The sequence below is a fragment of the Falco peregrinus genome, chromosome 1, assembly GCF_023634155.1.
Source record: "Falco peregrinus isolate bFalPer1 chromosome 1, bFalPer1.pri, whole genome shotgun sequence".
NCBI classification, from domain to species: domain Eukaryota; kingdom Metazoa; phylum Chordata; class Aves; order Falconiformes; family Falconidae; genus Falco; species Falco peregrinus.
The window spans coordinates 78,466,151-78,493,786 of record NC_073721.1 but is presented as its reverse complement, the minus strand read 5'-3'; the positions used below and the strand labels follow the sequence as shown (position 1 = coordinate 78,493,786).

Sequence of the window (27,636 nt, the reverse complement as noted above, 5' to 3'; positions counted from 1 at the left end):
GTCTGCACCGCTTGCATCCCATTTAAGACTGTCATTTCGCTTTGTCAGAGCTGTCACAAAACCCCATGCAGTAAATGACAAGCCAACTCCAAAGCACTGCACCTAGTAAAAATTTAATATAATAAAACAAATTGAAACCGGCAACATTATTTTAACCATTCACAATTAAAGTGGAAAAATTATAAGGCAGCCATTCATGGAATGATTTTGTGTACAAATGGTTTGGAAAAAAGACATTAAAATTACAGTTCCATACTTGGAGTCAGGTAAACAGCAATGACCACGCGATGTTTTTCCCTGGAAAGCCAGGGCTGCTAAGAAATGTAATAAAAGGACAGTAAGAAATTTTTTTTAATTTATTTTTCAAAGAAGTTTGAGGTGAACAGTAATCTGAACCTCATCATAAAGAATCTCAAATCCATCATAAACTTCCCCACTATACCACAACCACTTCTCCTCTTTCCATCCCCAAAAGAATACGAATGCACTTTCCTCCTCTTCTTCCCAAATCCCAGCACAGAACGGGAAGGGAGCAAGAGGAGCACTTATTCCACAGCACCTCTTTCATTCTGCATACAGCTGATACCACAGGGACACATCTGCTACTGTCAAAAGCTCCTTGAGGGCTCTGAACTAGTTCCTGAATAAACTCAGTACTTTTCCTGGGTCTCTTGGATAACATTATCCTTTAACACAATCCACCTGGAAACAGTTCTTTGAAGTCAACAGCAGGTTTCTGTGTTTAACACCTAGCCATCTGACATGCCTCAACTATCAAAAATTCCTAACTTGCTGTGACAGCTCTGCCATCCTCACTGAAATGAATGTCAGTGCAGCTTCTGCATCTGTCATGGAGCGCTGAAAAACAAGTATTTCCCTTCTTTACACAAGGAACAGCAAAAGAATTATAACAGCAGGGGAAGTACCTGGGCACACCAGGATCAACAGAAACAGCTTTAGTCCAACTCCTGTTGCCCATTAAGAAATCATTAACTGAAAAAACAGCCGATGAGAAGATTATAGATTTCCTAGAGGTATACAGAAGGACAGGGGGACATGCCTGGCGCTTGGTTAAAGCATTACCTGCTAGACCTGCTGCCACCTACCTCACAGTAGAAAACACAGGCAGAGATGGCTACTAGAGAGAGTAAGAGGAATCTGTTTGCACCAAGGTCCCCTGAGGAGTAGAAAATGATACCAGATGGCCCTGACTACATGCAGTGCTTGGATTTACCGTGACAGATGGGGAGATAGGTAAAAAAAGGGGCTATGATAAAATGGACCATTTTATTTAACTGATTAAAAAACTCTGCTTCAAGAAAATAATCCACCATGTGGAACTAACAATTTGGAAAGGCTTGACCATTTAATATTTTATATGCTCTTTGTCACATAAAGAAAAGCTCTGCAGTTTCATCTACAGAAGTTGAAATAAAAGTTCAACAGAGTTAAGAGGCAGCCAAGGAAAAAATGATGTTGCTAGTTCTAAATGGGTAGGGGAAAAAAACCCACCCACCATCACAGAAAACCTATCACTTAACCTAATGCCAAAATGAAAAGTACTCTTACCAGAATTTTTGTGCCAATTTTAAGTTGCCAATGTTTTCATTTAAAATCCCTCACCTACTGCTGTAACTTGGCCTCGTGAACCATTGAGTATTACTATTTCTGGTGGCTGCCCCAGAAACTGGAAACATGATCTGAGGGACAGGAGAAAAAAAAAAAAAAAAAGATGACCTCTCAGAAGTGACACCTCTTACCTTAATATGCCAGAGGTTACGTCAGCAGTGACTAGGCCGTCTGCCACATCTTCATCAATACACACTGATCCACATATGAAGGTCCTACCCACATGCTCCAATGCTGGAACAAAAGGCACGAAATGGAACCCTACCTACGTACCTCCCTAAACTGTTGTTATTATACACAAGATGAGGCTCAAGTGGAACACAGTCAGGATGCCAGCCTAACTAGTGGCGTGGAGTGCAAGTGACAGACCACAGTTTAAAGAAAAAACCTTACTGTTTTATAAAAAGTAAGCATCTGGTGCTGCACTAACCTGTCTCCTGCTTCTGCTGCAGATCTTGCAAACTCTTCAGCTTTTGGAAACAGTCACACAGAAAGATTAAGCAAAGTAAAACAGTGAGATTATCAAGGAAGAAGGTAGAGGGAAATCAGGAAGAGCACTGGGAGCTCTGGTGTGTTCCCTGTGTATCATTCGCAGGTGTTGGCAACCTGTATCACTGAAGTTTTCAAACAGGTAACTTACTAGTTGCATGTGTATGTTGTAAAAAAAAAAAAAAAAAAAAGACTTAAAAACATGCAGGAGAGGATCTCATCCATATCTGATTTTGCAGTGCCTCATCAGAAGAGAATTAACTATCAAAGGCCTAATGTAAGAAAAATGCTTGCTTAGGCCTGATACGCTAACTCTACCTGAAAATACTGTCTTATGGAAAAAGATGACTTCTAATAATTTTGCATTGATTATATGTAATGAAACACACAAACAAATGAGCACTTCTGGGGATCATACTAGGCTCGATCCTGGGACACACCTGTATTGTTACAAGGCCAACAACACAATCACTATCCAAGAGCCAGGCCATACCCATTGCCGAACAAACACTGCAGACAAACAGAACTACAAAAATGTAAAGAAGTTAAAAGGCACAATGGCCTATGTAGTATAAGCAATATATGGCATGAAAAATAGACACACTCATTCAAATGGAAGCAAGAAGCACTTTAGTTAAGGTATTTCAAGCCTTGAAAATCCACTTGATTAAAAAAAAATATTTGGCAATGTTATCTTTAAAAAGTGCAGACAGTATAGCTTAAAAAGGGTACAGCATTAAAAAGTTTTCCCCTAAAGAAAGAATTTTGTATTGAGTCTCTGCACATCAAGCATTCCTGACTTTTCAATGCACTACAGTTAAGAGTATAGTAATAATTTTGCATAACAGAAATTATGCCTGACAAGAGAAGGCTGTGCCTAGAAAAGGGAGGAATCTTTTATCACTCTTCTGCGGTGAAAGGCATCAGCAGTTAGTAGTAAGTCCTCCAGCAGATTGACCAAAACTGATGCTTCTCAGTAAGAGGCAAATGCCCAATTCCCAAAGGAAAAGCAAAATGCCCAACAGCTTCACTGGGACCCACCAGGTTGGGTTTTTTTGAGTCTTTTGTTCAGAATTTCTTTAGAAACACAGTACTCCATCTGTAGCATAAATATTTAACTAAACATCTTGTTTGGTTAACCTTAATACCTTTTATTTAATGGAACCTCCACACACAACTCCCAACTGGATTCAGTAGTTCAGACTTTTGAAAATGAACTAGTAATGTTCTCTGGTCCCCCAACAGCTGTCTCAACCGGATTTCTACTCCTCAGAGCCCCAAACGGCTTGATTTCAAAGGACACTACGGGTGCCTCTCTCAACAGTAGCAGCAGTGTAATCACGGTACCCAATACTGAATTCCTGCTAACATTTTTGGTGCCTACACTTCACTGACTTGGCAGAAGACTATCTTCCAAGAAATATTGCCTTTTTAAAATTTATTAACAATTGCATAAACAGCCAAAATGCTATTCTCCTTGCTTCTATCCTTTGTCTTAAATAATGGAACACAGTGCAAAATTCATTTGCACTTTCTTAACCAGCTGATTTCCTACTCTAATCCTACACTTCTGTCTACATAACTTCTTTCCTATCAGCGATACTTCTGTGACAATAGCAGTGTTGTCCAGAGTTCCAAGTGTAGCCCATTTTTGCAACACAACTAGCGACAAACACTACAAGGATCAGTCACATCATCAGGACAACATAGAACTGATGGGGGAGAGCCCCCTTCTTCATTAATAAGTCTTCAATCTCTCGCAAGGCAGCCATCCTTCGGTTTTGCTCTCAGCTGTGAAAGCTGAATTGCAGGATACTTTGGTGTTTGCAATTTCATGACCAGTCGTTATGTTCTTCTCTGCTCACTCTTCTTAAACTCCAAATTCCATCTTCCCTGAGAATAGGGCCAGAAGTAACAATTAAAATAGCAAATGTCTTCAGAAAAGTTACATAGAATTTACATCCGGCTGCCAAAGTACGTTTTGCTACACTAAAAACCATCCTGGTATTCCTCATTTTGCAATCAAGGTACCCTCTGAACTCCATAAAGTGGATGGGATGGATGATGGGTAAGAGATAATGATAAACTGAGCAGCCAACATTTACTGCTCACATCAAATCGAGGATAACTCTGAAATCTGAGCATTTAGTGATGGTGTCCAATGGACAAAACTAGAGGAATAAGGCATCCTAATACTAGGGCTGCAACCTCCAGACGACTGAGTCCTTTTCCTCCAGTTGATTCAGGTTTGTGGCTATGAGCAATTCCTCCTACTTCTGGGAGGACATGAACTGTGGCAACATAAAGAAAAGTCCCAGCAGAAAACAGCATAGCAACTCCGGTGGCATTGACTTCTGAAAGGGCTTCTTTGCTGCTCTGAAATAGAAAAAAAAATAAAAATTGAAAAAGCAAAAAATAAGGATAAGCAGAAGTTCTTCAATCAGTAATAAAAAAAATCCCTAAGTGTCCAGACAGTAGGATTTCTGTCAACTCTCATTCTCTCACAATGACAATGCTTTAATGTGTTGTTTTGTGTCTTGCACCTTATGTGTAGCAACTGGCATTCTAAAGCTGATGTGGGGGGCAGAAAAACACCTCTCATCCTAGTTAGTTCACTTCAGACTTCCAGGAACCCTTACAGAAGAAAGAAGTCAGCCCATGCAAAAGCACCTTGTTTGTGCATCTCATAGCAACACAAAAAACATCAAAATGACAGAATGTGCTTTGAAAAAATAAAGTTCAGATTACAAGGCCAGAAATTTTAGGTAGAACACTCAAGACTGACTTTTTCCCTTTTTGTAAACAGAGTTCAAATAAGATGTTAGCCTTTAAATACCTGGTCCCCTGCTGGTCAGAACGAGATTTGCTAAATTTAAGTTCCAAATCATGATTCATTCAACACTTGATTTGTATGTGCAAGTAAACACCCAAACCTTTCCCAGAATTTCCATGCAAACTTCATAAAGAAACGCATCTTCTGGATGAAAACTGAGCACCCTGTCACATTCATAGGAGGATTAAGATCATGCTACAAATCAGTAAACGCAATGAAATTGAAACCCACTCATTGGTTTCAAAATCCTTTTTGAACAATTTCCAGCTCAAGTGTGATGTTAGTTCTCTGGTATACTCGCAGGTTATTTTTGCAAAGAGCGGAGATACATCTTCTGCTCTGGCACTACAAAACCACTGTGACAGCCCTTATGCCTTATCAATTCTCTGTTCTTTTTGAAGTGCAAAATGCAAAACCAACTCTTAGTGAGCCTACATCAAAAGAATGCTCTAACAGCACTCATTTCTGTTTACAAACTCAACCCTTTCTGCTGTCTCCTGTACTGCAATATTAAATATAACTCCTTTCCAGCAGGTAAAGGAATTAGCCCAAATGATTTACTTTATCTTTCCTCTCATGCCTTCAGCCTCACGAGATCACATTAGATTCTTTGCAACAGCACAGCCCACTGCAGTCAGCAATACAGGAGTGTCATAGGAAATGCTATGGGAAACAAGAAACATTGAATTTGGACAGTTTATAAACTCATGTGCCATGACTCATTTCAGAGGCCATTTGTTGAATGGAGCCAAGAGAAGACTATGCTTTAAGGAGTATGAGAGGCAAAAAGGCCGTTCTAGCTGAGGATTCAGCTTCTGACACAGCATGAAAAAGACTTTGAACATATAGGACCAATGCTGGGATGGTGGGGGAAACAAACAAAGATTATTTTCTACCCACATATTAAAGTGTTGCATGCAGCAACACTGAAAATTGCTTAGTTATCTAGTCATCAGATAAAAGCTGGTATATCAGTAAATTGTTCTCAGCAGGGAGCAGCAGAAAGGAGAAAAGAGAAAACAGCCGTCTAAAAAAAAAAAGCTACACAAAATTACAGAGTTGTATCACTGGTTCTGATGGTAAGCATGGGTTATTTTTTTGTTTCACACATTTGTATTGCTACCTTTTATCCACTTTTTTTTAATCTCCATTCTGCTAAATTTTTGAAGCCGTTTGGAATTATGTTCTATGACACTTGTATGATATTCCTTTCCCCAAACTCCACCACTAAGCTACATTTCAGGCAGAACAAAATCTTAGACCTACCTTGCTTAGCCCTAAGTATGTCACCATTGACATAACAGGTGCTGCTAACGCAAAGACGAGCAAGTGTTTCCTAATTCGATTCCGTTCCAGCCCAGCATGCATCAGGAAGGAAACCAGGCCAAAGGCAGCTGGTGCCTGCAAAAAATAATATTTGCTGGTAATACAATACCTTCTAAAATCCCCTGAAATCTGAGATAAAGTTGAAATACAACTTACTACATTGAAATGCACTGGATTGGAAGAAATTCAGGGAGAGTACTAGTATGTTCAGTTAACTCAAATTAACAGAATTCTGCAGATTGCCCTACCTTAACAGTACCTAATGGAAACTCATGTTCTGGCCATCAGAGTACACATATTTGAGCAGTCATTATAAATATGAAATGTTCATTCTGATGAATCATTGCTATAATGTCTACATCTCAATTAACAGGTAATTCCTTTTTTTGTTCTGATAATACTACACATTCTTCGATGGACAGTTTCTTTATGTACAGCAGAAAAATTCTACAATTAACACAGACCAGGAAAAATTCCCAAAGATAACTGTCAGCCTCCACATGAACTAAGACTTAAGAGTTCTTCTGATTAGTACATCATTCAGTTTCATTTCTGTTCCCACTGGGAAGCAAACAAATACTCCCTTCTTCTCCTTCTGCTAGCATCCAGTTTCTTATCCACAAGCCATAGCTGTCCTGCTACTCACAGAATTTATTCTATTTTCACTCACAAAGACAACAGCAGTCCACCCTGACATTTTGGAGATAAAACAAGCTAAAATATATTGAGCATTTTTTATACACAGAATCTTTTTTTTTAACCTAGAAGAAAACCACGATAATCTTGATAATCTTTTATAGGAGAATTGTCCTCTTCTAAAATTGCAGAATTTCAGAAATAATTTAATTTTGAACATTAAGAATAATAAAAGCAAGTTTCACTTGGCAATAGCCATAAACTAAGCTTCACAGCAAGACGCAACACTGACATTGCCACTAACATTTGAAGAGGGTTATGTAAACCACAATTTCTTGTATCAACAGTGAAGAAAAGACACACTAGATTGGGATTTCCTAACATTGTGAACTATGCAAACAATATTTTGGATGAGTGCATGACTAACTACTGTAATATATGCACGTGCTACTGTAAGTCAATTATGCATCTGCACACATACGCTTAGAACCTATATAGCTAATAGATACCTTTGCACAAATATCGAAGACAAAAAAGATCTTCCCAACTTCAAAAGCCTTTTTTTGCCTGTTACCATCAGAAAAGCGTTTAAGTTTTTCCTGCAGAAATGGCATATTGACTGATGTTGAAGCTACTACAGTAACAGAGGTAACCAGCTGTAATTTAGTACACTGACATTAAGTTGTTTCAAAAGACCAATCCTTTAAACACTAAAACCCTTTGTAACAAATACCCTTCCCATTTTCTTAACATCACAGAAACAAAAAACTGTTGTAATAAACATAAAAACTGCTTTTCCTCCTTGAACACACTGCATGTACCTTCGTGCTTCACCCTCTAGAACTTCTCTGAATACATCTCTTAAAGCAGTAAGAATTTTGAGGGTTTACGTTTAATTTTTTTTTTTTTTTTAAAAAAAACACAGCTTCAGAAAAAGTCAGTGTGAAGCTGCCACATTTCATCTTGAGCTATTCTTCTCTCTCTACTTTTGGGAGAACTTTCCCAACCATTGCAACCAAGGCAGGCAGGACAGAGTGAGAATTCTCTCTCTCATTTGTACCCTACTCTGATTTAGCATCCATCATTTGCTATTCTGTCATACATCATGCCAGTGGTCCTTGAACATGTACTACCAACCTGTTCATTTCAATGGTGTTACACATTTCCATATTACATCACTACGGAAACTTAAGATCTTTATTACTTTCCGTATGCTTGAGGTCTTTTAAAGAAAAAAGCATGAATTTTCTGTATGACGACTTACCTTGTGCAACATAATGGCAACAAACACTATCAACTGGACACTAGTCTGAGAAGTAGAAGCTGCTGCACCCAATGCAACACCATCAGCTGAAACAGGAGCACAAATTCCTGGATCATTCTTCCACACCAGTTTCAGCTTTCCCACCCCCTCAACAGCTGACAGCCGAAAACATGCTGATTTGAGAAGTCCTGTTACTAAAAAGTGCCATCAACAATACCAACCCAGCACAAATTTGTTTATTAAGCCACAGTCATTTCAGGACATGAGACAAACCCTCAACAGGAGCTGTCTCATATTTCTCCCCAAACCATACTGAGAATCTATTCAGTATTGACACTTTCTGACAAATTAGAACCAGGTAACAAGTTTAATTATTTTAGTCTTCTGTACAAGTGTCGTCTTGTCTAAAGTAAGAAATCTGGTTTAGATTCTAAGCATTAAAAGATTTTTAATTATTATCCTTTAAATGAATTTTCTAACATGAATACTACTGTAAATACTTTTTTACCATTTAACATAAATATACTGTCTAAATGAAAAAGTAAACAGATATGTTAATCATTAATATATAGTCACTTTTAGTGATGAAATATTTTTGATCTCATGACTCTGACAACCTTCAGCAGGAGAGATTTAAAAGCATCATATTTACACTACACATGTACAGTGAAGAATTACAACATGAACACAGGTTGACTGCAACACATGCACAACTTTTTCAGTCCTTGCAAGTCAGCCCAAATACATTTCAGTCAAATCTTAGCATTCCAGCCTATAATATCCTTTTTCCCCACAGTATATTATTTTTCTTAAACTTAATTTTTTAAAAACGCACAGGTCATCTGCCAAGCAAACCCAAAGGTGTTTCATACCACTTATCAAATGTGTTAACATGCATTGAAATTTAGCAGCTAAAACAGCCAGCAAAGGAACTGAAGAAGCAGAGAGGGAGCGTCACACAATTTTTCAGATGGGGTGGGGAAAAGTAGTGAAAATACTGTACCCAAATAAAACTCCATGGAACATTCTGAGCACTGGAGTATGTTTTCCCCAGTAAGTTTTTGGGAAGACCCTTAGTTCTCCCTGGCCTGTTTTTTTGTAAAAAGCCACTTTCAGAAACAAAACTCCAGTGTTTCTAGCACATCTGAAGATGAGCCATACAGCAATGCAAGTCCTTGTCAAGTGCTAACAATAAGTCCCATGTTACCTGCAGCATGGACTACTAGTCCCAGTGTTGTGGTGATTTTGGAGTTGCCTGATCTTGCAGCTTCTGGATCTGAAACAGTCATTAGAAAAATTTGGATAAAGAGAAAAAATACAGTAATTATGCTGGAAGAAACACTCTAAGTATCACTACACCTCTCTAGCAGGTGCTTACACAGTTACATTTAAAACTTTTGTATTTCTGCACTAGATTCTCTGCAGTCTGATACCCAACGCCTTCAAATCACCAAAGTTCTTCCAAAAATCAAGTGAACAGAATCATAGACACCTCTTTGCAATTTACAGAATCATTGATATAGGCAGAAGCAGTTGTTTTTCTTAACCCCCTGAACCAAACGTTAAAGTTCTGTGCTACCAAGGGGAAGAAAAGCTAGTTTTGCATGCCCAGAATCCAGAGGTGCTCCAAGAGTCAGGATGATTATCCCCACATAGCCCAATGTCGGCATTTTCCCTCAGGTGACAGTCTGGGGCAGGCTCTTTCGCACTGATTCTCTGGCAGTTCCTAGTAAGCAATAAATTCTACCTTCATGGCAGCAGTTGCAAAGATCTCCCTCCAACGTTACACACCACAGAGAAGAAACACAGCCAGCACTGCTTAAGATCCCTGTTTCAACTGCAATTGTATGACTGCTCCTCCTCTGAGGACATTACAGGATAGCTCACAACATGACACAACAGGGCAATATCCACCACTACAGCGTGGTGGATCACACAATCAGCAGTGAAACTGTTATAAAAAAATCACTGCAATGAACAGTGAACAGGGCAGGTAAGTCCTACACAAGTACAGAAACATCTTGTAACTCAACTGTTTAATTCCACATAGCTGAACAGCCATTATTTGATTATTCTAGTGGTCTAAGTGGTCAGTGAGCTGACTGCAAGCACAATTACACAGCTATTTTAGTAAGTCTGCACTGCCACCAAAATTAAAAGTCCAGTCCTGTTCCTTTCCTCTTGCCTGTCCCCCCACCCTCCAGTCTCTCTTTTCATGCCCAGGCACCCAGCAAGTTGCCCAGCAAGTCAGATCAGGAAAGCGAGCTGGCTAAAATCTAATGTATTCTCTCTTGTCTGATTGATCTTCTGAATCAAGGGAAGCCTATTTGAACAATTAATTGCCCAAGCTGCATTTGGATGACTGCAATAGTGTACTCACATCAAACAGGAGATAATCACAAAGAACATTTCCTTTAGATTTGTTTTGGATTTACCAGAACTAAACACACCCAAAGAGAGTCCCATTTGATTTCACATCTCTGTTATGGCCTACAGTATTTTTCTAGTTTAGACAAAGTAAAATCTAGCCATTTGGGAGATACTAAAACTACCAGACGCTGGTTCAAATGAGAAAAATGGTTTTTTCTTTGGTAGTTTTAAATAACATTACAAAAACACTACTACATTTCATGTGACAGAGGTACAGACTAGATAAAAACTTTTCCTTAATATTCCATTTCATAGTAACTCTAACACCATAATAGACCATAGTCTATTTTTCCCTGGTATTTGCTCTGATCAGAGATCTAGGAAAAGATTGTAACCCCTAGGAACCAAGAATTCTCCTGGCAGTTGCTCACCTGCATCCCCTCATCACCCTCACTGCCGCTGTTCCCTTTAAGCTCTGAAAATCAGCTAGCCATGGCTGTGGCTCCCTTTACACTTCCCCAGCAACAGAAAGGTGACTGCTCCTGCACTGGCTTACTTATCCCACCACACCAATTCCATCCAAGCATTTGCATAGCTGCACTGTAAACTGCCAAGGATCCAACCAAAACATAGCCCCTCTCCTTTTTGCATGTTTTACTTTTCCTTCAAGATCAATTCCTTAATTTTTGAGGGCCAAACTCTACCAGATGAAATTATGTGGGAGAAAACGAGCAGCCAAAGGCACTAAGATACCTTTCCAGACAACAAAACACCTTTGGTGCATTTCAAGCTACAGCTTGAGCGTGAAGCCACAGGTAGGAAACAAAGGTAACTGTAGGCATTTTTATAGTCTTGCAAAGAAGTTGCAAAATCTTTGGTCTACGCAGGAAGTGTTTTGAAGTAAGTGAGGTTCTAAACTAGCATGGGAATCCAGGCGTTCAGTTACAGTAAAGGGCCAGAGCTTACATCTAGTCATTTCTGCAGTCTTAGTTAAGACACTTTCGTTCTTTGCAATTTTTACCTACATGTATGACAATTAAGCAGGAAAAACAAAGATAAGACTAACCTGAAGCTTTTTCGAAAGCCAAAGAAATCCCCTATGTGTGATACTGTAAAAAAGACAGTAACTCAAGTGTCAAGTCACCCTCAACCCCCACACCCCATGTGCTCATACAGTTATTTCATGTTAGCAAAACAAGCTCTCAGATTAAGCCTAATTCCAGGATAGCTTTCCAGCACAAGCATTTCACACAGGCCTTGCTTTATGTTTGTAAAGCACCTACTGTAACTCCGGACATGACTGGTCAAATTAAATCCCAGTAGCATTTAAAAAAATTGCTATTTTTTGCTATAAAATTAAGACTAACTAGTAAGTCTAATTGAAGTGAATCTTTACTTACCATCTGTAGAGTGCACATGAGAGCTGCCTATCTGATCCACCAACAGCATGAAGACAAAACCGAGGACAAGGGATACACCAATGTAGGCATGCAATCTGGAATGATCATGGCCATACTCATGTGCAACTGGGATTTCTGCTACCTTCTCAGACTCAATCACACGCTGCATCTCACTCGCCGGGTGATGCTTCCCTGCAGCAGGCAAGCAAACAGATTAGGAGACAGGGGACTAAACATGGCATGGTCACTTTTCTCCTCCTTTACCAGAAGAGTTCCTCATGCTCTCTTGGACAAAAATCCTCATTTAAGGTCTTAGACCATTTTCTTAGGGAAGCACACATTTGTCTGGCTGGCCTCTCCAGCGTGCCAGAAAAGCTGTGGTGTGGAGAAGCAATGAAAGCATTAATACTTAATAAGCCAGGCTATTGTGTTTAAATGCTGAATTTAAAATACAAATTGATTGACAAAAAATGCTGAATAATTCCTTTTTCTAACTGAAGTTGTCAGTTTTGTCAGTATTCAGATATGCTGTCAAGCACTTCAGTCATCATCTTTGTTTAAGTGAGAAAATACAGGATGAGGAGATAAAACAGGTTCCATCCACTAAGAGATCTAATGCAATCTTTACAAAGATTAACTTTTTATCTCAAAGCATCAGTCTCTAGTTATAAACAAGTTAGCATTGATACACTCCATTAATATGGACAGGAAAAACAGTTAAGTCAGCACACTATCCTACAGATGTCAGTACCATCCTAGAAACCCAAAGTCCAGGCCCTGGGGTTGAATGTTGTGTGGTTGTTTCCTTTCCCTACACAAGAATTAATTGCATGCTGCACCCCCAGCCCCCCTCAAAGACATCTACTTTATCTTACTGAGCTACCCTGAAATGAGGTAAGCTCCAAAGACCAAAAATCTAAGAAGGGGAAAGATTATGACTGGACAACTGTTTAATTAAGTTTCCATGGTATAAAATCATTTATTTAGTGCACAGATCATAATTTACAAACATCTTCAAGTATTTCATAGGTTAGTAACAGCAACAAAAGTCTCTACCTACAATGACTTCTAGAAAGCAGAGATGCAATATAACTGTAACATTAAAGTTTTACAGCTTGCCATTTGCCCAGCATGTGTAATCTGTATCACAAGCAAATACCACACACAAAATTCCTCCCAATTTCAAAAGAAATTTACATCAGTCTCACTCTGAATTTACACAGGCTTAAAAAGAAAGAAGTTTTTTTTAGCACATGCATTTAACATTTCCAGTAGTCTTTGGCCTAATGACTCCTGAAACAGATCTGTGAGATCGTCCAACCTTGTTCATGACCACAGGAAATTACTGCTTCTGCAATCCCATCTGACACATAGGGCAAATAACATCCAGAAGTACAGAGGATTTTCAGTACTAAGGCCAATCTTTGGCCAATACATTTATGTGAAAGATTTAATAAAGTTGTTTTTTTTAAATCAAAATTCTAGGTATTGTTTCCAGCTGGTAAGCAAAGAATCATGTCCAAACCTTCCTTCACCAACAGCATGCAGAAATAAACTGTTAAAAAGGTACAAGCAAAGATCAGGAACAGGGAATTTTGAATTAAGTTCCTAGCTACTATACAGAGCACAGTAAACATCTGACCTCTTGGTTTCAGACTCTGTCCTCATCAGACTCATCTATATAATTTTTTTATTATTATTTATTTCCCTTTACAGCCTCTGGCAGAGACAAGACACCGGGCTAGAAAGCTCTTTTGTTGATGCAGAAGAGGCTCCTTGGCATACTTATTACAAACAGTTGTACTTCCACAGCAGGCAAGGCAGTTTACACACAGTAGGTATTACTCAAATGTTTTCAGTGGGAGAACAGACATAGTAAACCTACTTCCAATTCTGTCACCCCAGACGGGACCCTAGCCTCCATTGTCTGATCCTCTCATCTCCAGACACCCAACAGCCAGCAGCAAATGAGTTTGCCTGGGATGTCTGGAGCAGGAGGCATTGAAAGGTGAGTGTTAAAATTCCCTGAACAGATTTGGTGAAACTATTGCAGTGGGTTCAAGTCCCTCCCCTGCTGCAGTTTGCTTACAGGCATGCAGCCCCATCAGCAAAAGGCACACACAGAAGGGAGTCCGAGTCCCTCTTATTAATTGAAAACAATGGGAAAACACTCCTAGCATAGAGAAGGGGATGCTCTTAACTGAGGTACTGGAAAATTGGAAAAAGATTGTTGGTACAGTCAGCTTGACAAAAAAACATGCAGTTATGTTAGGTCAGGAAGACTGGCCATTCGCAACAAAAGCTGGTAGTCCAGCACAATGGTGGCCACTCTAAGGGACTTCTGACCAGCAGAAATTAGCCTTTTTGCGATACTGTGTGGGATAATTGGGCTTGGGAGCAGAAACATCCAGTCTGATGGCACAGGAGGGACGAGACATAGCTGAAGGTAATGCTTGCTTTCGCAGATTCCAATGCCCCCCAAAAGTCCACCCCACTTTATATGCCAACCAACCAATCCGTCACTTGCTCTCTTTCTTCACCTCCTACCTCTGCTTTACCAGCAGCTGGACTCTACCCTAAGATTTCTAGTGTTTTGCCTAATCCTGCCACATTACTGCAGGGAGGTGGAGGCAACCCCCCTCTGCCACCGTTACATGTGTTTACTAACACCAGCAGTTTAGCTTTATGGATAAGTAAAATGCTGAGATCAGGGGAAGAGACCAAGAGATACGCTCAGGTTTTTTGTAATGAATGCACTGGATATAACCCAAGCTGGGGGGACACCCAGATACTTCTGAGGGAATTGTTCCAGCCAGATGAACAAGATAAAATAATTAATAAGGATGCAGAACTAGCACCACAAGACAGAGGACAGAGAAATCCCTGGCTGGTGAATAATCCAAACTGGGATTATAATAATGCAGAAGATAGAATCGCATGCCAAACAACACTCTGGAATTTAGCACAAGCCATCAGGGCATGTGATGAGTTAGGAGTAAATTGGACAATTGTGCAAGAAATGCAGAAAGCACCTAGACAAACACCCCAGTGATTATTAGGGATGGCTTCAAGCAGCTTTGTTGCAATTTTAACATTATGGGGGAATGAACCCACAGAATTTTAACAACATGCTAGCCATCAGTGTTTTTGTGGATTGAACAGCCCGACATACAGAAATATTTCAAAGAATGTATGCCAGGCTAGCAAGGGGAAGCTTTACAGGAAAATTTTAAGTGTGGCTGTATTTCATAGAACAGTTTGGGTTGGAAGGGAGCTTTAAAGGTCATCTAGTTCCAACCACCTTGCCATAGGCAGGGACACCTTCCACTAGACCATGTTACTTGAAGCCCCATCCAATTTGGCCTGAACACTTACAGGGATGGGGCATCTACAACTTCACTGGCCAACTTGTGCCAGTGCCTCACCACCCTCATGGTAAAGATTTGTGCATCATGGGCAAGAGGAGAAACAGAATCATGAGCAAGTGAAAGAAAGAAAGAGAACAAAAGAACAAGAAGCTAATATACTGGCAGCAGCTTTAGCAACAAACTTGAAAGTGAAAGGTATAGGAAGGCCAAGCCCAGGATTCGAGCTGAGGCCAGGCAACACAGAAAGAAGGACAGAGAAAGCAAAGGAAGAGAGTGTTATTACTGTGGGGATTCAGGACATGTACAGTAGGAATGTCCCCTTTGGCCATGAGGTCTCACTAGAGAAGGGAACTGCCAATGCAGAGTTAACCTGAGAAAGTAACTCACAATGACAGGAGGCAGGCAACCTTGAAATCCTTGGGGAACTAGAAGGACTAAGAATTTTTGCTATGTGGGAAACTCAACTAGATCACCAAGGACCTACAGTAGGTAGAGGGCAGAGAATTTGAATTTTTAGTGGATATGGGAGCTATACGATCTCTTCTAAATTTTATCTCAAAAAGGATCTAAAACTGAAGGCAAGATTCTAATACACAAAGTCACAAGAGGAGGGGGAAAGAGTTTAAGTAAGCCTCTATTAGTAACAACAGGAAACAAAAGCATACAAGGAAGATTTGTATTGGCAGAAGAATCTCCAGCCTGTTTGCTAGGAAGAGATCTTTTACAAGCCCTAGATGTAGAATTACACTTATCGCCTGAAGGAATGAGTGTAACTACCAAATGCCCAAACACTGCAATAAGAATACCAGAGCTGTTAAAATCTATGCCCATGAAGTTACGGAGCAAAACTGGTACCAATGTTGGATTACTAATCTCAGCTCAACCTGTAATTGTCAAAACAAAGGGAAGAGCTCTACCAGCCACAAAACAGTACCCTATTCCCCTACAAAAGCAGATAGACCGATATCCGGCCCAAGAGATTTTAGAAGTATTTTGCTATATAATACTCCCACACTTCCTGTAGAAAAGAAAAAGTTCAATGAAAATGGTGATCCAGAATACGGTTTTGTACAAGATTTGCAGGCAATTAATCAACATGTAGTGGCTCCTCACCCAGTACTGGCCCTTTCACAGTACTTTCACAAATACGTCGTTGGGCAAAACTGATCTAACTGCCACTTTCTTTAGCATCCCACTCAGTGAAAGTAGTCAGCCCTTAATCAGCTTTACATGGAAAGGACAACAGCTGACATGGACATGTCTCCCCCAAGGGTTCACAGGGTCTCCTCTAACTTTTTCACAGAACCAAAGGGAAGGTAACTTTCCTTGATTACACAGAACTCTGAGAAAAGTCTTGTTGTAAGTCAGATAAAGTTTATGATTTAGTCTTCAGAAATGTTAATAGCAGATGTTGCACATTTCATTGTACCAATAGCAACAGCTGCTGTCTGACAGTGTCACACAGCCTTACAGAAAAGGTTAACGCAACTTGTGAAAGTATCATCCCAGTGCTGACAGCCATCCCTCAGCTCACCATGACAGTATCAGCCCCAATTTCAACTCCACAAATAAAAGACGAGTTGATTGCACAAATTTCTAAAATTAGACTGTATGTGATCAAATACAGGCCACCAATGAGTGTTATTTAATCCATCATGGTCTCTTAAAAGATTAGAACTACTGATGCAAACTAGTATCTCTACAATCAAACCCGTTTACCATTCCTAAGCGCATCCTATGCAGGATGGTTACAGAGGCAAACCCTCACCTCTCCAAAACAAACGTGAATGAAGATGTGACTGGTATCTTGGGGACAAGTTCGAAAGCCTTAAATAGTATAGATGCTGAAGTACTTTTGAGTAAATGAAGCACAACAACACATGATATAAACAAATTGAACACACACTGCGATTCTCACTAGCATTGGGGACTAATCAATCGCACCTGATATACTGTCTCAATCGGAAAAAAGTTAATGAAAGGTACTATCAGGTAACTGCAGATGTATTTGGTACAGTCCAAAATAATGTTTTCCAAGCTCAACTGTGGATGCAATCTATAGTAGCAACAATTACAAGAGAAAGTGAAGAGGGCATCTTACCCACTGAAATTCAAAAGACGATCTGGGAAAATGCAACCGAATTAAAAAAATAATCCAATCCTGGTGGTATTTAGTCAGTTTTACTTCTGATCCCATCAACAACAAGGCCACAGGTTTTGTTTTAACAATACACAATGCTTCAGTATGCACCATATGGCCAATCATTGCATTAGGATTAAATCACAATGGATCTATACTCTCTCCATTAGAAGACAGACTGAGGGCCCCACGAAATGGAAACAAATGGGCAACTGTAGATGTTAACACATGCGTTGTACAGGAACAACAAGGATTTATTTGTAAGAGTAACACCATCAGAGCTTAAGACGTTGAACAAAATGTTTGCCACTGAGGTACAACCCAATGAACGCCCTGAAAAGGTAGTTGTATATACTGGGAAAGGATGTGTTAGTATGAGAACTCTGTAATTTTATATTAGCAAATAGCATTACTGTTGATGCCAGATATCATTCAATTATTTGTGTCTGCAACTTCACTATAAGTATGGGGTACAATTTCAATTATTCAGCTCCCATCACATCAATTGTTACAATTATATATATTAATTCAAGATTTATCGCCCACCCCCATGGGAATGAATCTTACATTGGTAAAGAAACTGTTACAACATGATGATTTGTATTAATTGTTAAAATGTACACAGAATAATGGCCAAAAAACTAATTACTGCCAACCACGATACAAAAGTAGTACACTGTATACTCAAAAAAGTGAAAAAGGATGGAGAACATCATTGGTGGAAAACCATCCTGGGATGGTCACCAGCCACAACAGGGATTTACAATCACATATTGCACCCAGTAGCGATTAAGTTTAACCTCGTTACACTTATTACTTACAATAGTATATAAAATCACGAAGAACATTAGTGTGCCTTGAAGTGACTTTGAGAACTCTGTTCGATGTGTTAGCAGGAATGCTTAAGAGAATCAAAAGGACAACACTTAAGGAACATTGGACTGAAATTGTCTGGAGTTAATTGCTTAGCATCAGTAGCTAAATTTGCTGAAGCCTTAGGCTGCAAGCTGGGAACTTTGACCCAGATGTGTTGAACTTTTACCTAATCCCATAAAAGAGGGCCTCAAGAGTTGGTTTGAGCTGGAAAATATGGAAGCTACAACCATCTGCAGAAACCACAACCTCAGAGGAAAGAGAAAAAAATGGACCGCCCAGAGACAAAGAGACCCAATGAAGAACCAACTGGAAGACCCCAGATGTTGATATAATTATATATTAGTCCAGTGTGTGACATGAGGAATGGGAAACTCAGACTGTAAGGGGTATAACTGCCCAGGAATTTCCTTGTTCAGGGTCCTTCTGCAGAGGCACCCAGCCTGAGCTGTTTCTACTGCTGTGCCACTCAAATTACCTTATTAAAGCCCGAGACTCTGCTACAGGATACCTAGGGTGGAGAAGCTTCTTTAACAATTTACTAAAAAAAACACAAATAAATAATGGCAACAGAATGGAGCACAGCACACATGAGGGCTTTCCCAACATCTGTTGCTTAAGTGACAGAAGTAAAACTTTTGTCATTTTGGGGACTCTTGGTTGGCAACTACTCTTCAGAAGTTCTAGACATTAACAGCAAAATCTTGACTTACTCCAGCAAGTCATCAATCTTCTTGCTGGAGTATTCATACATCTTGGATGAGACAACTGTACATCCATCCCACGGTACAAAATGTTCTCACAATGCCATGACTACAGACATAGCACATCAGAATAGGCTCGGTAGCCCTTGAAAGATTTCACAAATGTATCTGCTGAGCAACACTGATCAATAAAATAACTTCAGACCACAAAAGATTGTTGCATCTATATTAAAAGGTTAACTTCTGATCATCTCAAGTGATAAAACATAGTGGGTAATTCAGGGCAATCTTTCTGACAACGGTTATGCAGTCTCATCAGTTAAAGGACTGAAGCTGCCAAAGGGATTTTATTTGCTGGTTATACTCAAACCAAGGTTTCACTACACACATACATTGTTTACGACCAAGTAGTAATCATGATATGCTATTTGCTCTCAGCCTACAAGGTCAAAAATTAGAAGTTATTTATTCTGTGGCCTGTGGGAAAATACAGAAGTTATAGTAAATGACTTTTGTATCAATCACAAACACCTGTTTTGATAACAAGCAACCAGTCCCAGAGTTAAATTACACTTGGAACTGGGAAAACAAAGTCCCCTGATTTTTTTTCCAGTTGTAGGAATGTATCTCGACATTTCCTTAGGTGCCTTTGTAGGTTTAATTATGTAAATGGATGGATTTAAAAAAACAAAATGCACTGAAAGCTGTTAAAATTCTCATAATTTTAAGCTTAACTTTGAATATCCTACTATTGTAAGAAAAATACAGATTTAAATACAAAAAATATTTCTAATACCACCTATGAATATTGCCTCTTTGCAATACTAACAATAAAATAAATATCTTTATAGATAAGACTGGCTTTAGACATGATACTGTGAGTTTGGAACCGAGTTTTAATTCCTACACAGAACCAATTCTTTTCTCCTCTATAAATACTTCTGACACTACCACTGCAGTAATGGGAAGGGACTTTTTTCCTGCACATACTAAGCTTTGTTACAGAGCACACAGCTCTAAACAGCAGGCTGTAGATTTTATACATGAACAGTATACCCCATTTAGTGAAAAAAAAAACCCAAACCACCCAAACATTTATAGCAATTGTACTTACTGTTAGCCATACCATTACAAGAAAAATGTAATCTACTTGGAATTAAAATTGAATTGAGAGCAAATCCACAACTACAGCTCATTAGAGACATCCTACATCAGAGTGCATAAATTACAGTACAGTATAAAAGCATAATCAGAGGTTCTTTCACTTCTTGATAACGGATGATTCTATATATTATCTTCAGTTTAGTTTAAATCTAAGCAGAAACATTTATTTAGTGGAAACTAAACGAGGATCAATTAAAAAAACAGAACTAGAAAGAAATTTAGATGTGTCAAAACAAGAAAAAATTGTAGTACACAAAAAGCAGAGTATTACAATTATATCTTAATACCAGATTAGCAACAGCAGTTCATCAGACACTTACAAAGCTCTCTACAGCCTCAACTTTATAGTCCTTTCTCCTGTTACCGCTAAGTTGTTGCTGTTTACCTTCAGACAAATTTCTGAATCAGCATACAGGAAAAAGCTTATACACACAATAGTAACATAATAGTAATGTAATAGCACAAGACTCCAAGCTAAAGCAAGATTTAAAGTGCACTCCAAATAGAGATAACGAGCCCTGAATACTTGAAATAATGTCATAAACTCAAATTGAAGTTTACTAAGACTTTGGGGCATAAGATGGAGGGATGTGAGTGTGGAGCACAAGACAAAATCGCTGTTAGCTTTGAGCTATTTGTTAGAGGTTATGAAGTTTTGAAGACTGCTGATGGGAGACTAGAATCTGATGCTTAAATTTGGAGCCACGCACAGATATCTACATGTGATGGACAGTACCACCCAAGCAAGAAATGCTTCCTACTCTGGGAATTAGCCCTATATAACCGTAATTTTCAGCCAGTATATTAAGATAACTTAACTCCAAAACACTCTTCTGTTTTAAAGGAGGAAATTCTTATCAGGGCAAGTACATATACATCTATAAAACACTCCCTGCAATCACTTTAACAAAAAGCAATCTAAACTACAAAGAGCAACAGCAAACAGTCCATAATATCATTCTCCACCAAAGGTATCCCTAACCCCCTTTGAAGTGCCAGTGAAAGTTAAACTTTAACTCTCCCCAGAATAAGGAATGCTAGACATGACCTGGCATAAAAGGCTGTAGTTCCATAAACAGTACAGTACCTGGACCCGCAAATGACTGGATCGCTCAGCAAGAGTCATCCATGCACAGCCTGACCACATCCCTCTGTTAAATCACCATAAACTTGCAACATCATGGCCTATGGTGCTTTTGTGACTACGCAGGCTTTGTGTCATGCTGCTGTGAAACCTTTCCACCATTCTCATTTTAAAATCCCTAGAAGCAAGCCCCAGTATATCCTAACACCATGACCTAAGTTATCTTGAACAAGGCCATCTGGGTTTAGTTCTTACCCTCCAAAATGTCTTCATAAAGTGCATGTACTCCTTCTGGTACAATGACAGCCAAGGCAGTTCCACACAGCAGCCCAGCACCCAGAACAGTCACCAACTTTAATCTCTCCTGCAAGAAAGTACAAAACAAGTATTAGTAAAAATGCTTTCTTTACTCTCCCTTATTAACAGACAGGAGGGAAGGGGAAAGGAGAATGATCCACAAAACCTTTTGCCGATTTTTAAAGAGCCCCAGTTGTATAGTCCCTATATTTATAACAATTAACTTTCTGAAAAGTGAACATACCCAGCACCTGATGCAATCAACTGAAGCAGGAAATAAAATTAAAAGATGACCTATGTGACTGTTAACATCAGACAAGAAATGAAATGTAACATACTTGAAAACAGCAAGAATCGCTAAATTTGGCACTAATGATTATTGGAGTCTAATTCATCATCCAGGGCCTCAAACTGCAAGGCCTGCAGAGACAAAGAAAAACTGAAAGTGCCTGAATTTTGAAGCATGTTTGCAGCTCTACAGTTTATCTCCATTCTATGTTTGTTTTCAAACACATCTTTCTTACTAGAAATGATAATTAAACATGCAAGTTCCCTAAAATCTCTGCTAGGTGTAGCACCACACAGGATAAATTTTCCATTCCCCAAAATAAACAATCGAAATAATAAAATACAAGAAAGAAAAACACATCTACAGATACAAATACATTGGTCAAGGAAGAGTGTAAACTGTTAAGTCAGCTATATTTGTGTAACAGAAAAGGCTAAGCAAAGTTTTAGGACTACAGAATGAGAGAAGGAAGATTGTAGAGGAAAGAGCAGCATGAGCTCTAGTTTCACCTACAGGTTTAGAGACACAGAAGAAATGAAGTTAAGCTGTTACAAGACTGTTACATGACAGATGAACTGTATTTCAGTCTCTCAGTCAAACAGCCACTCTTGTGCAGAAGGTTGTTCTAAGAACTGCCATACTTTAATGGGTTTCTATTTAATAGGGTATCACTGAAGAACACTTTCTTTAAAAACATAAAACTGTAGCTAAAAGTAATTTAAGAGAAAGATACTTTTTCTTCTACTTGAAATACTTGATTTGTGTTCCATGTATTAAAAAAAAATAATAATGTGCCAGGTGAAGTTTTAGAACTGCAGTATCACAGCACTTGCAGAATATCAGGTAGCTATGAAATAGGGCAGAAGGGACTGAATCCCCAAAATAGTTCCAAATCCAGAATTATAATAAATTATTTAAAAAGGCTTACTCAAATGATAGTTTGAATGAGGGAACTGAACCAAACTGATAATGGTGAAAACACACATTCATGTCAGTCTTTTTTTTAATCTGATTAGAAGATGCATAAAAAGAATAATACTGTTCTGCATTTACAACCATTCCTAAGCCTTCCAGTAGGATTTTAAAAGGCATTAAAGTCTGTAAAGGCATTTAGGGCAATATGAAACAATATTCCACTCTCCATGTAATTACAGACCATGGCAATCCCCTTTCTCCTCTGCAAAGACAGGTTTTAAACTAGAGTTGTTACATCAGTATTGCAAATTTGCAATTAAACTCTAGCATAAATACATGAACTTCATGTTTTTATAGTAAAGAAAAAGAATTTAATTTTTCATATTCCAGCAAGAACTTCTCCAAGATTACAACAAACCACACAAAGTGTTTGTAAGTACTTGCTACTATTAGTAAGCATTACCCTCCTAGTTATAGTCTAGTCTTGGGCAAAAAGCTTAGAGAGATATCACTCCTCCCAAACTGACTAAATTATGTTTTACCAATGCAAGAACAGTTTATTATTACTTTTTGCTTCCTTGTGACTACTACATTGACAGGCTAAAGTCAAAGCCATGTACTGAAAATCCAATTATATAAACATCTAATACTAAAATACAACAACTTGCAGAGGCTGTGTCTCATTATTTCTGTTACCATACCACATGGAGCAACCACAGGAGTTTAGATCCTCCCAACAACTGCGTAGCACACATTTTATGGCAGAACCATCATCATCTTCCATGCACAATGAGATGTCTGGGTGCTACCAAAATATTAACATTAGCTACTGAGCACCTGGAGACAGAGCTCAGTGTTTGACTAAGAGGAAACCACTTGTTGCATATCCTTATTATGCCATCTGTTCTCCTTCATGCACTGTAATGACAGAAGTTGTTCAGTCTCACTGAAATAGGCAATGCTCACACAGAACATCTAGAGAGATGCAAACCCAACTTTCTGAAAGCAAGCCAGATGTGACCATAAGGGAACAATACAGCATTACTGGGGAAAATACAAACAGTAATATGCAAGAGATTAACACCTGTAAAATTTCCACAAACATGCACTGTATACTGGCATATGTGACAATTATACTTGGCAAATTGTTACACAGTGGCAATCTACATGAAAAGATAATCTTCAACACCCATGGTTCATAATGCTGTTTTGCAAAAATTCACTATCTTACAAGGAAAAACAAGATCTATACTGCAGCACTGTCACCTCTTTTACATACATCTATAAACACAGGGAAGACTGTCAGAAGTAATACTGTTCTGCTTGCTTTTATTTGGGCATCTGTGAATTTTAGAGATCCATAAAATAATACACACTAAAAAGTTACTATTTCAAGAGAAGTCTCCACCTCCTTTTCAGTACAAAATACTTAAACACAGTGAACACAGTGATCTAGTAACTGCAGCCTACCCAGACAGGCACAAGTCATTAGTTTTACCCAAGAAATCAAACCATTTCAGTTACAAAAACAATTGTGTGTCTCTTGTTAAAAACAACAGCAACACAGGAAATAGTGCTAAAAAACGCACAGGAAAAATCTTGAATTTCTCAGTTAGTAAGCTGTTCCACTGCTCAGTGTTGGACTTAAATGGCATGGCATCGAAATTCTTAGTTGGATCCACAAAAACTCACACCTACTTCCAGCAGCAAGCAGTCCCAGTCCAGTCAACAGTGCCTGCGCCTGTTACGCAAGCAAAACATTAAAACTGCTAGAACATGGTTTTTTTTATATTTGTTGCATTTAGACTACAACTTAAGAGGTAGCCTCACAAACTGGTATAGTGTTGTTTCCAGCCCAAAGTTAGCACAACAGAGTACTATTAGTACTATCAGTAAGTTAGAATTAAGCTGAAAGGGTATGTCTGTACCTTTTTACCGCCTATGTTTAGCCACACCTGGCTTTTCTGGATTTTTAGACTTTAAAGAATATCCACATCTAATTAAAAGAATAGAAACTAGCATGAAATTGGAACACAACCAATAGGTTTCATGACAAAAAAATCATCTGAAGGAATGTATTAACAATAATGAATAATTTTATTGTTCTCTGGCATCTGGGGTATATTATGTAAAGCATTCATTTTTGTTTTCTGCTTAACCATAAGTAGCCAGTGGGAGAAGGCATTTTTCCTAAGGCCATCTGCAAAACTTTCTGCAAACCATATAATGCACAGTCCAGACAGTCATTTCAGTTTGAAATTGTCCTTGTTGCAGAGCCCTAAGCAATCATTTCAAACAAAACAATTTCAACTTCTAATCAAACACTTCCAGGATTAGCTATTTACACATAATTTGCAAAGATTCTGCTCCTCTTTAAGCATAGCACGCGGATACTTAAAAGTATCCAGTTTAAATCAAGTGTAAAACTTGAGTCAAGTAATTCTGAGAGTTTAAGATATCATAATAAACTGGATTGCACATGTGCATGCTGTTGGTAGAACACTGCACACACAAAAGGCTAATACATACAGAGCAGAGTGCTCTTTTGGATCCACAACAGATCTGTAGCTGTTGGGAGCCCCAAAAGGTTTAGAGCCCACTGATTCAACTATGTAATTTATATTGTTGAGTATCTATTAATTTTAATTATGTACTATATAACTTACAAATAACATAAAACCCATAAACACAGATCAAGAACTCTGCCTTCAAACAACACTGAATATAAAGTCAGAGACAACAGGTGACTATCACACACATATATAAGGAAATGCAAAATTAAATAAAAAAAGACCATATTAGCATGCTACGCAGTGTCCTCAGAAAACCTGCAAGAAAATCATTTTTAGTTTTCAGGGCAAAAGTGAGTTTTGAAGAGTGAGACAGTGGAAGCAACAGCACTGAAGACATATAAGGAAGGTCTATCAAAGCATCAGACAAAGCACTTGCAAAACAGAACTATGCTAATGTTTATGTAAAGACTTCAGAATATATTGTGAGGTTTCAGTTCATTTAGCTGAACTGTACTGTTACCCAAAACAGACTTTGCTTCATCACTCCCAAAGCCTCCTTGTAATAATGGGACCAAAGCACAGGTGCAACTATCTGAGACTTAATGAAAGAACAAGTCACATCTCTCTTCCAGCACTTCCCTTTCAAAAGCAGCACTGCTCCCAGTAGAAACAGGAAACCTTTCATAACGGAGCTCTTGCTACCTTAGAAAATTAAACTCACTACACCACACCTCTAAGGAATAATCATCATTTAGAAAGAAAAAAACCTTGGATATCAGAGAACATTAGGAGACTTCCAAAGACTGTAACAACCACCTTAATTATTTCTTAGAAACACCACACCCAAAAACATTTACCTCTGAACTCTTGTACTGCTTGGAAATTCATTCAATATATGGAAGACTCCCTCTCTCTTAATACCTTAAATACCCAAGATATTTTTCCAAAATACTTGGCGCTACATGAGGTAGTAACATAACTTGAAGTTGCATTGCAATCAAAGGGCTAAGGTTTAATTTTCAGCAGCACAAGCTGTGAACTGAACTGTGAACCAAAACAAAGTTTCCTGGGAACCTTCTCAGAATTAGTTTCAAAAGCCCTAATTTGAGTAGCCCACAGTCACATAATAACAGTTAATCTCAGGCTTCAGTAGTTTCTGACATAAGCGTCTAAAATAACCATGACCAGCTCCTATCATTTCTTTCCCCTACATGCTGAGACTTTGCTTCACCTGTAGCAGATACTAGGCTCAATCTGGCTCATTTAAATGACTTTTATACGCACTGCAGAACAAGCATAGTTTTACACTGTTATTTTGAATGAAAATTAATACCGCATTTGCAACTCCTTTAAAGATCTTTCAAAAGTTACATCGTCACGCCAACATCATTGCCTTACTTGCAAGGGGAGGACACTAACTCCTCCTGGTAGCTCTCTCCACCTAGTTTCTCCCTTAGCAACCAGCGAGTAGTTTGGCGACGCTGTCTTACCTCGGAAAAATTAACTGCCAAGGGGATAATTCCTGCCACATAGCAGGCGACCAGCATGGCCAGAGACAGCAGGCAGATGGAACGGAAGTCATCCATTTCGCTGCTTTCTGTCCGGTCCCTTAAAGTGAAATTCAACAGCAACTTTTCCACCTCGCCCCGCACGCCTTAACCCGTGCAGACACCGAGCTCCCAGGAAAGGCTTTCAGCCATGTCTCTCTTGCCCGGTGGCTCCGGCCGGCTCGGCCCCCAGCGGCGGCCCCTCCGGGCCCGGCGTGCGGCAGCCGCTATCCCGCCGGCGCCGCCCCGGAGCGCTGCAGGGTGCGGGCAGGGAGCACCAGCGCGGCCAGGGGCACAGGTAGGGAGACACCTGCGCGGCTAAGGGGAGGGGGCGGCCCAGCCCTCACCTCAGGCAGCGGGACCTTCCCCCTTCCCCCGCACCCCACTGCCCCCAGGGAGAGGCGGAGGGACGCAGCGGGTGCCGAGGCGGCTCCTCGTGGAGAGGCAGCCTGAAGCGGGCCGCGGCCGCGGGGAGAAGGCGCAGGGAACCTGCAGGACCGGTGCGCACCCCCCCTCACCCGCCTGCCCCCACCGCTGCCTCGGAGGCCAAGTGGCACCTCCACAGCCCAGCGCTTCCCCTTCCGGGGCGCGCTGCCCCCGCCCTCGCTCGCGTGGCCCCTGCACGCTTGCCCGACTTCAAGATGGCGAGCGAAGCCGCTGCCGCCCAGCGCCCCGCGCGGGCCGGAGTAGGGAGTAGCGGTTCCCTCATCAAAGATGGCCGCATAGCGCCTCCCGCGCGCCCCGCCTCCTCCAGCCTGGCGCGAGCCGCCGCTCCCGGCATTCTCAGCGCCAGCC

At 39.7% G+C, this 27,636-nt stretch overlaps 1 protein-coding gene across 1 annotated transcript; it reads right to left on the bottom strand.

Annotated features, from left to right (window-relative positions):
• Positions 1-97: 97 nt before the first annotated feature.
• Positions 98-27,333, bottom strand: SLC39A9 (solute carrier family 39 member 9). Its single transcript, XM_055818086.1, has 8 exons — positions 27,189-27,333; positions 26,785-26,902; positions 21,536-21,644; positions 11,948-12,139; positions 9,385-9,453; positions 8,178-8,263; positions 6,218-6,352; positions 98-4,494 (listed from the first exon to the last, which is right to left on the bottom strand). Exons 2-8 carry the CDS (start codon positions 26,878-26,880, stop codon positions 4,264-4,266), a joined length of 918 nt encoding a protein of 305 aa, XP_055674061.1. The 5' UTR covers positions 26,881-26,902; positions 27,189-27,333; the 3' UTR covers positions 98-4,263.
• Between the last annotated feature and the right edge of the window lie 303 nt (positions 27,334-27,636).

What these genes read in the sequence shown, in the direction of transcription:
- SLC39A9 (XM_055818086.1), bottom strand. Translation starts at nt 26,880, where the DNA reads ATGGATGACTTCCGTTCCATCTGCCTGCTGTCTCTGGCCATGCTGGTC. An exon ending in TTATGAAGACATTTTGGAGG is followed by an intron (nt 12,140 to 21,535) that starts GTAAGAACTAAA and finishes TGCCTGCTGCAG; the next exon opens with GGAAGCATCACCCGGCGAGT. An exon ending in CATACTTAGGGCTAAGCAAG is followed by an intron (nt 4,495 to 6,217) that starts GTAGGTCTAAGA and finishes TTTCTATTTCAG; the next exon opens with AGCAGCAAAGAAGCCCTTTC.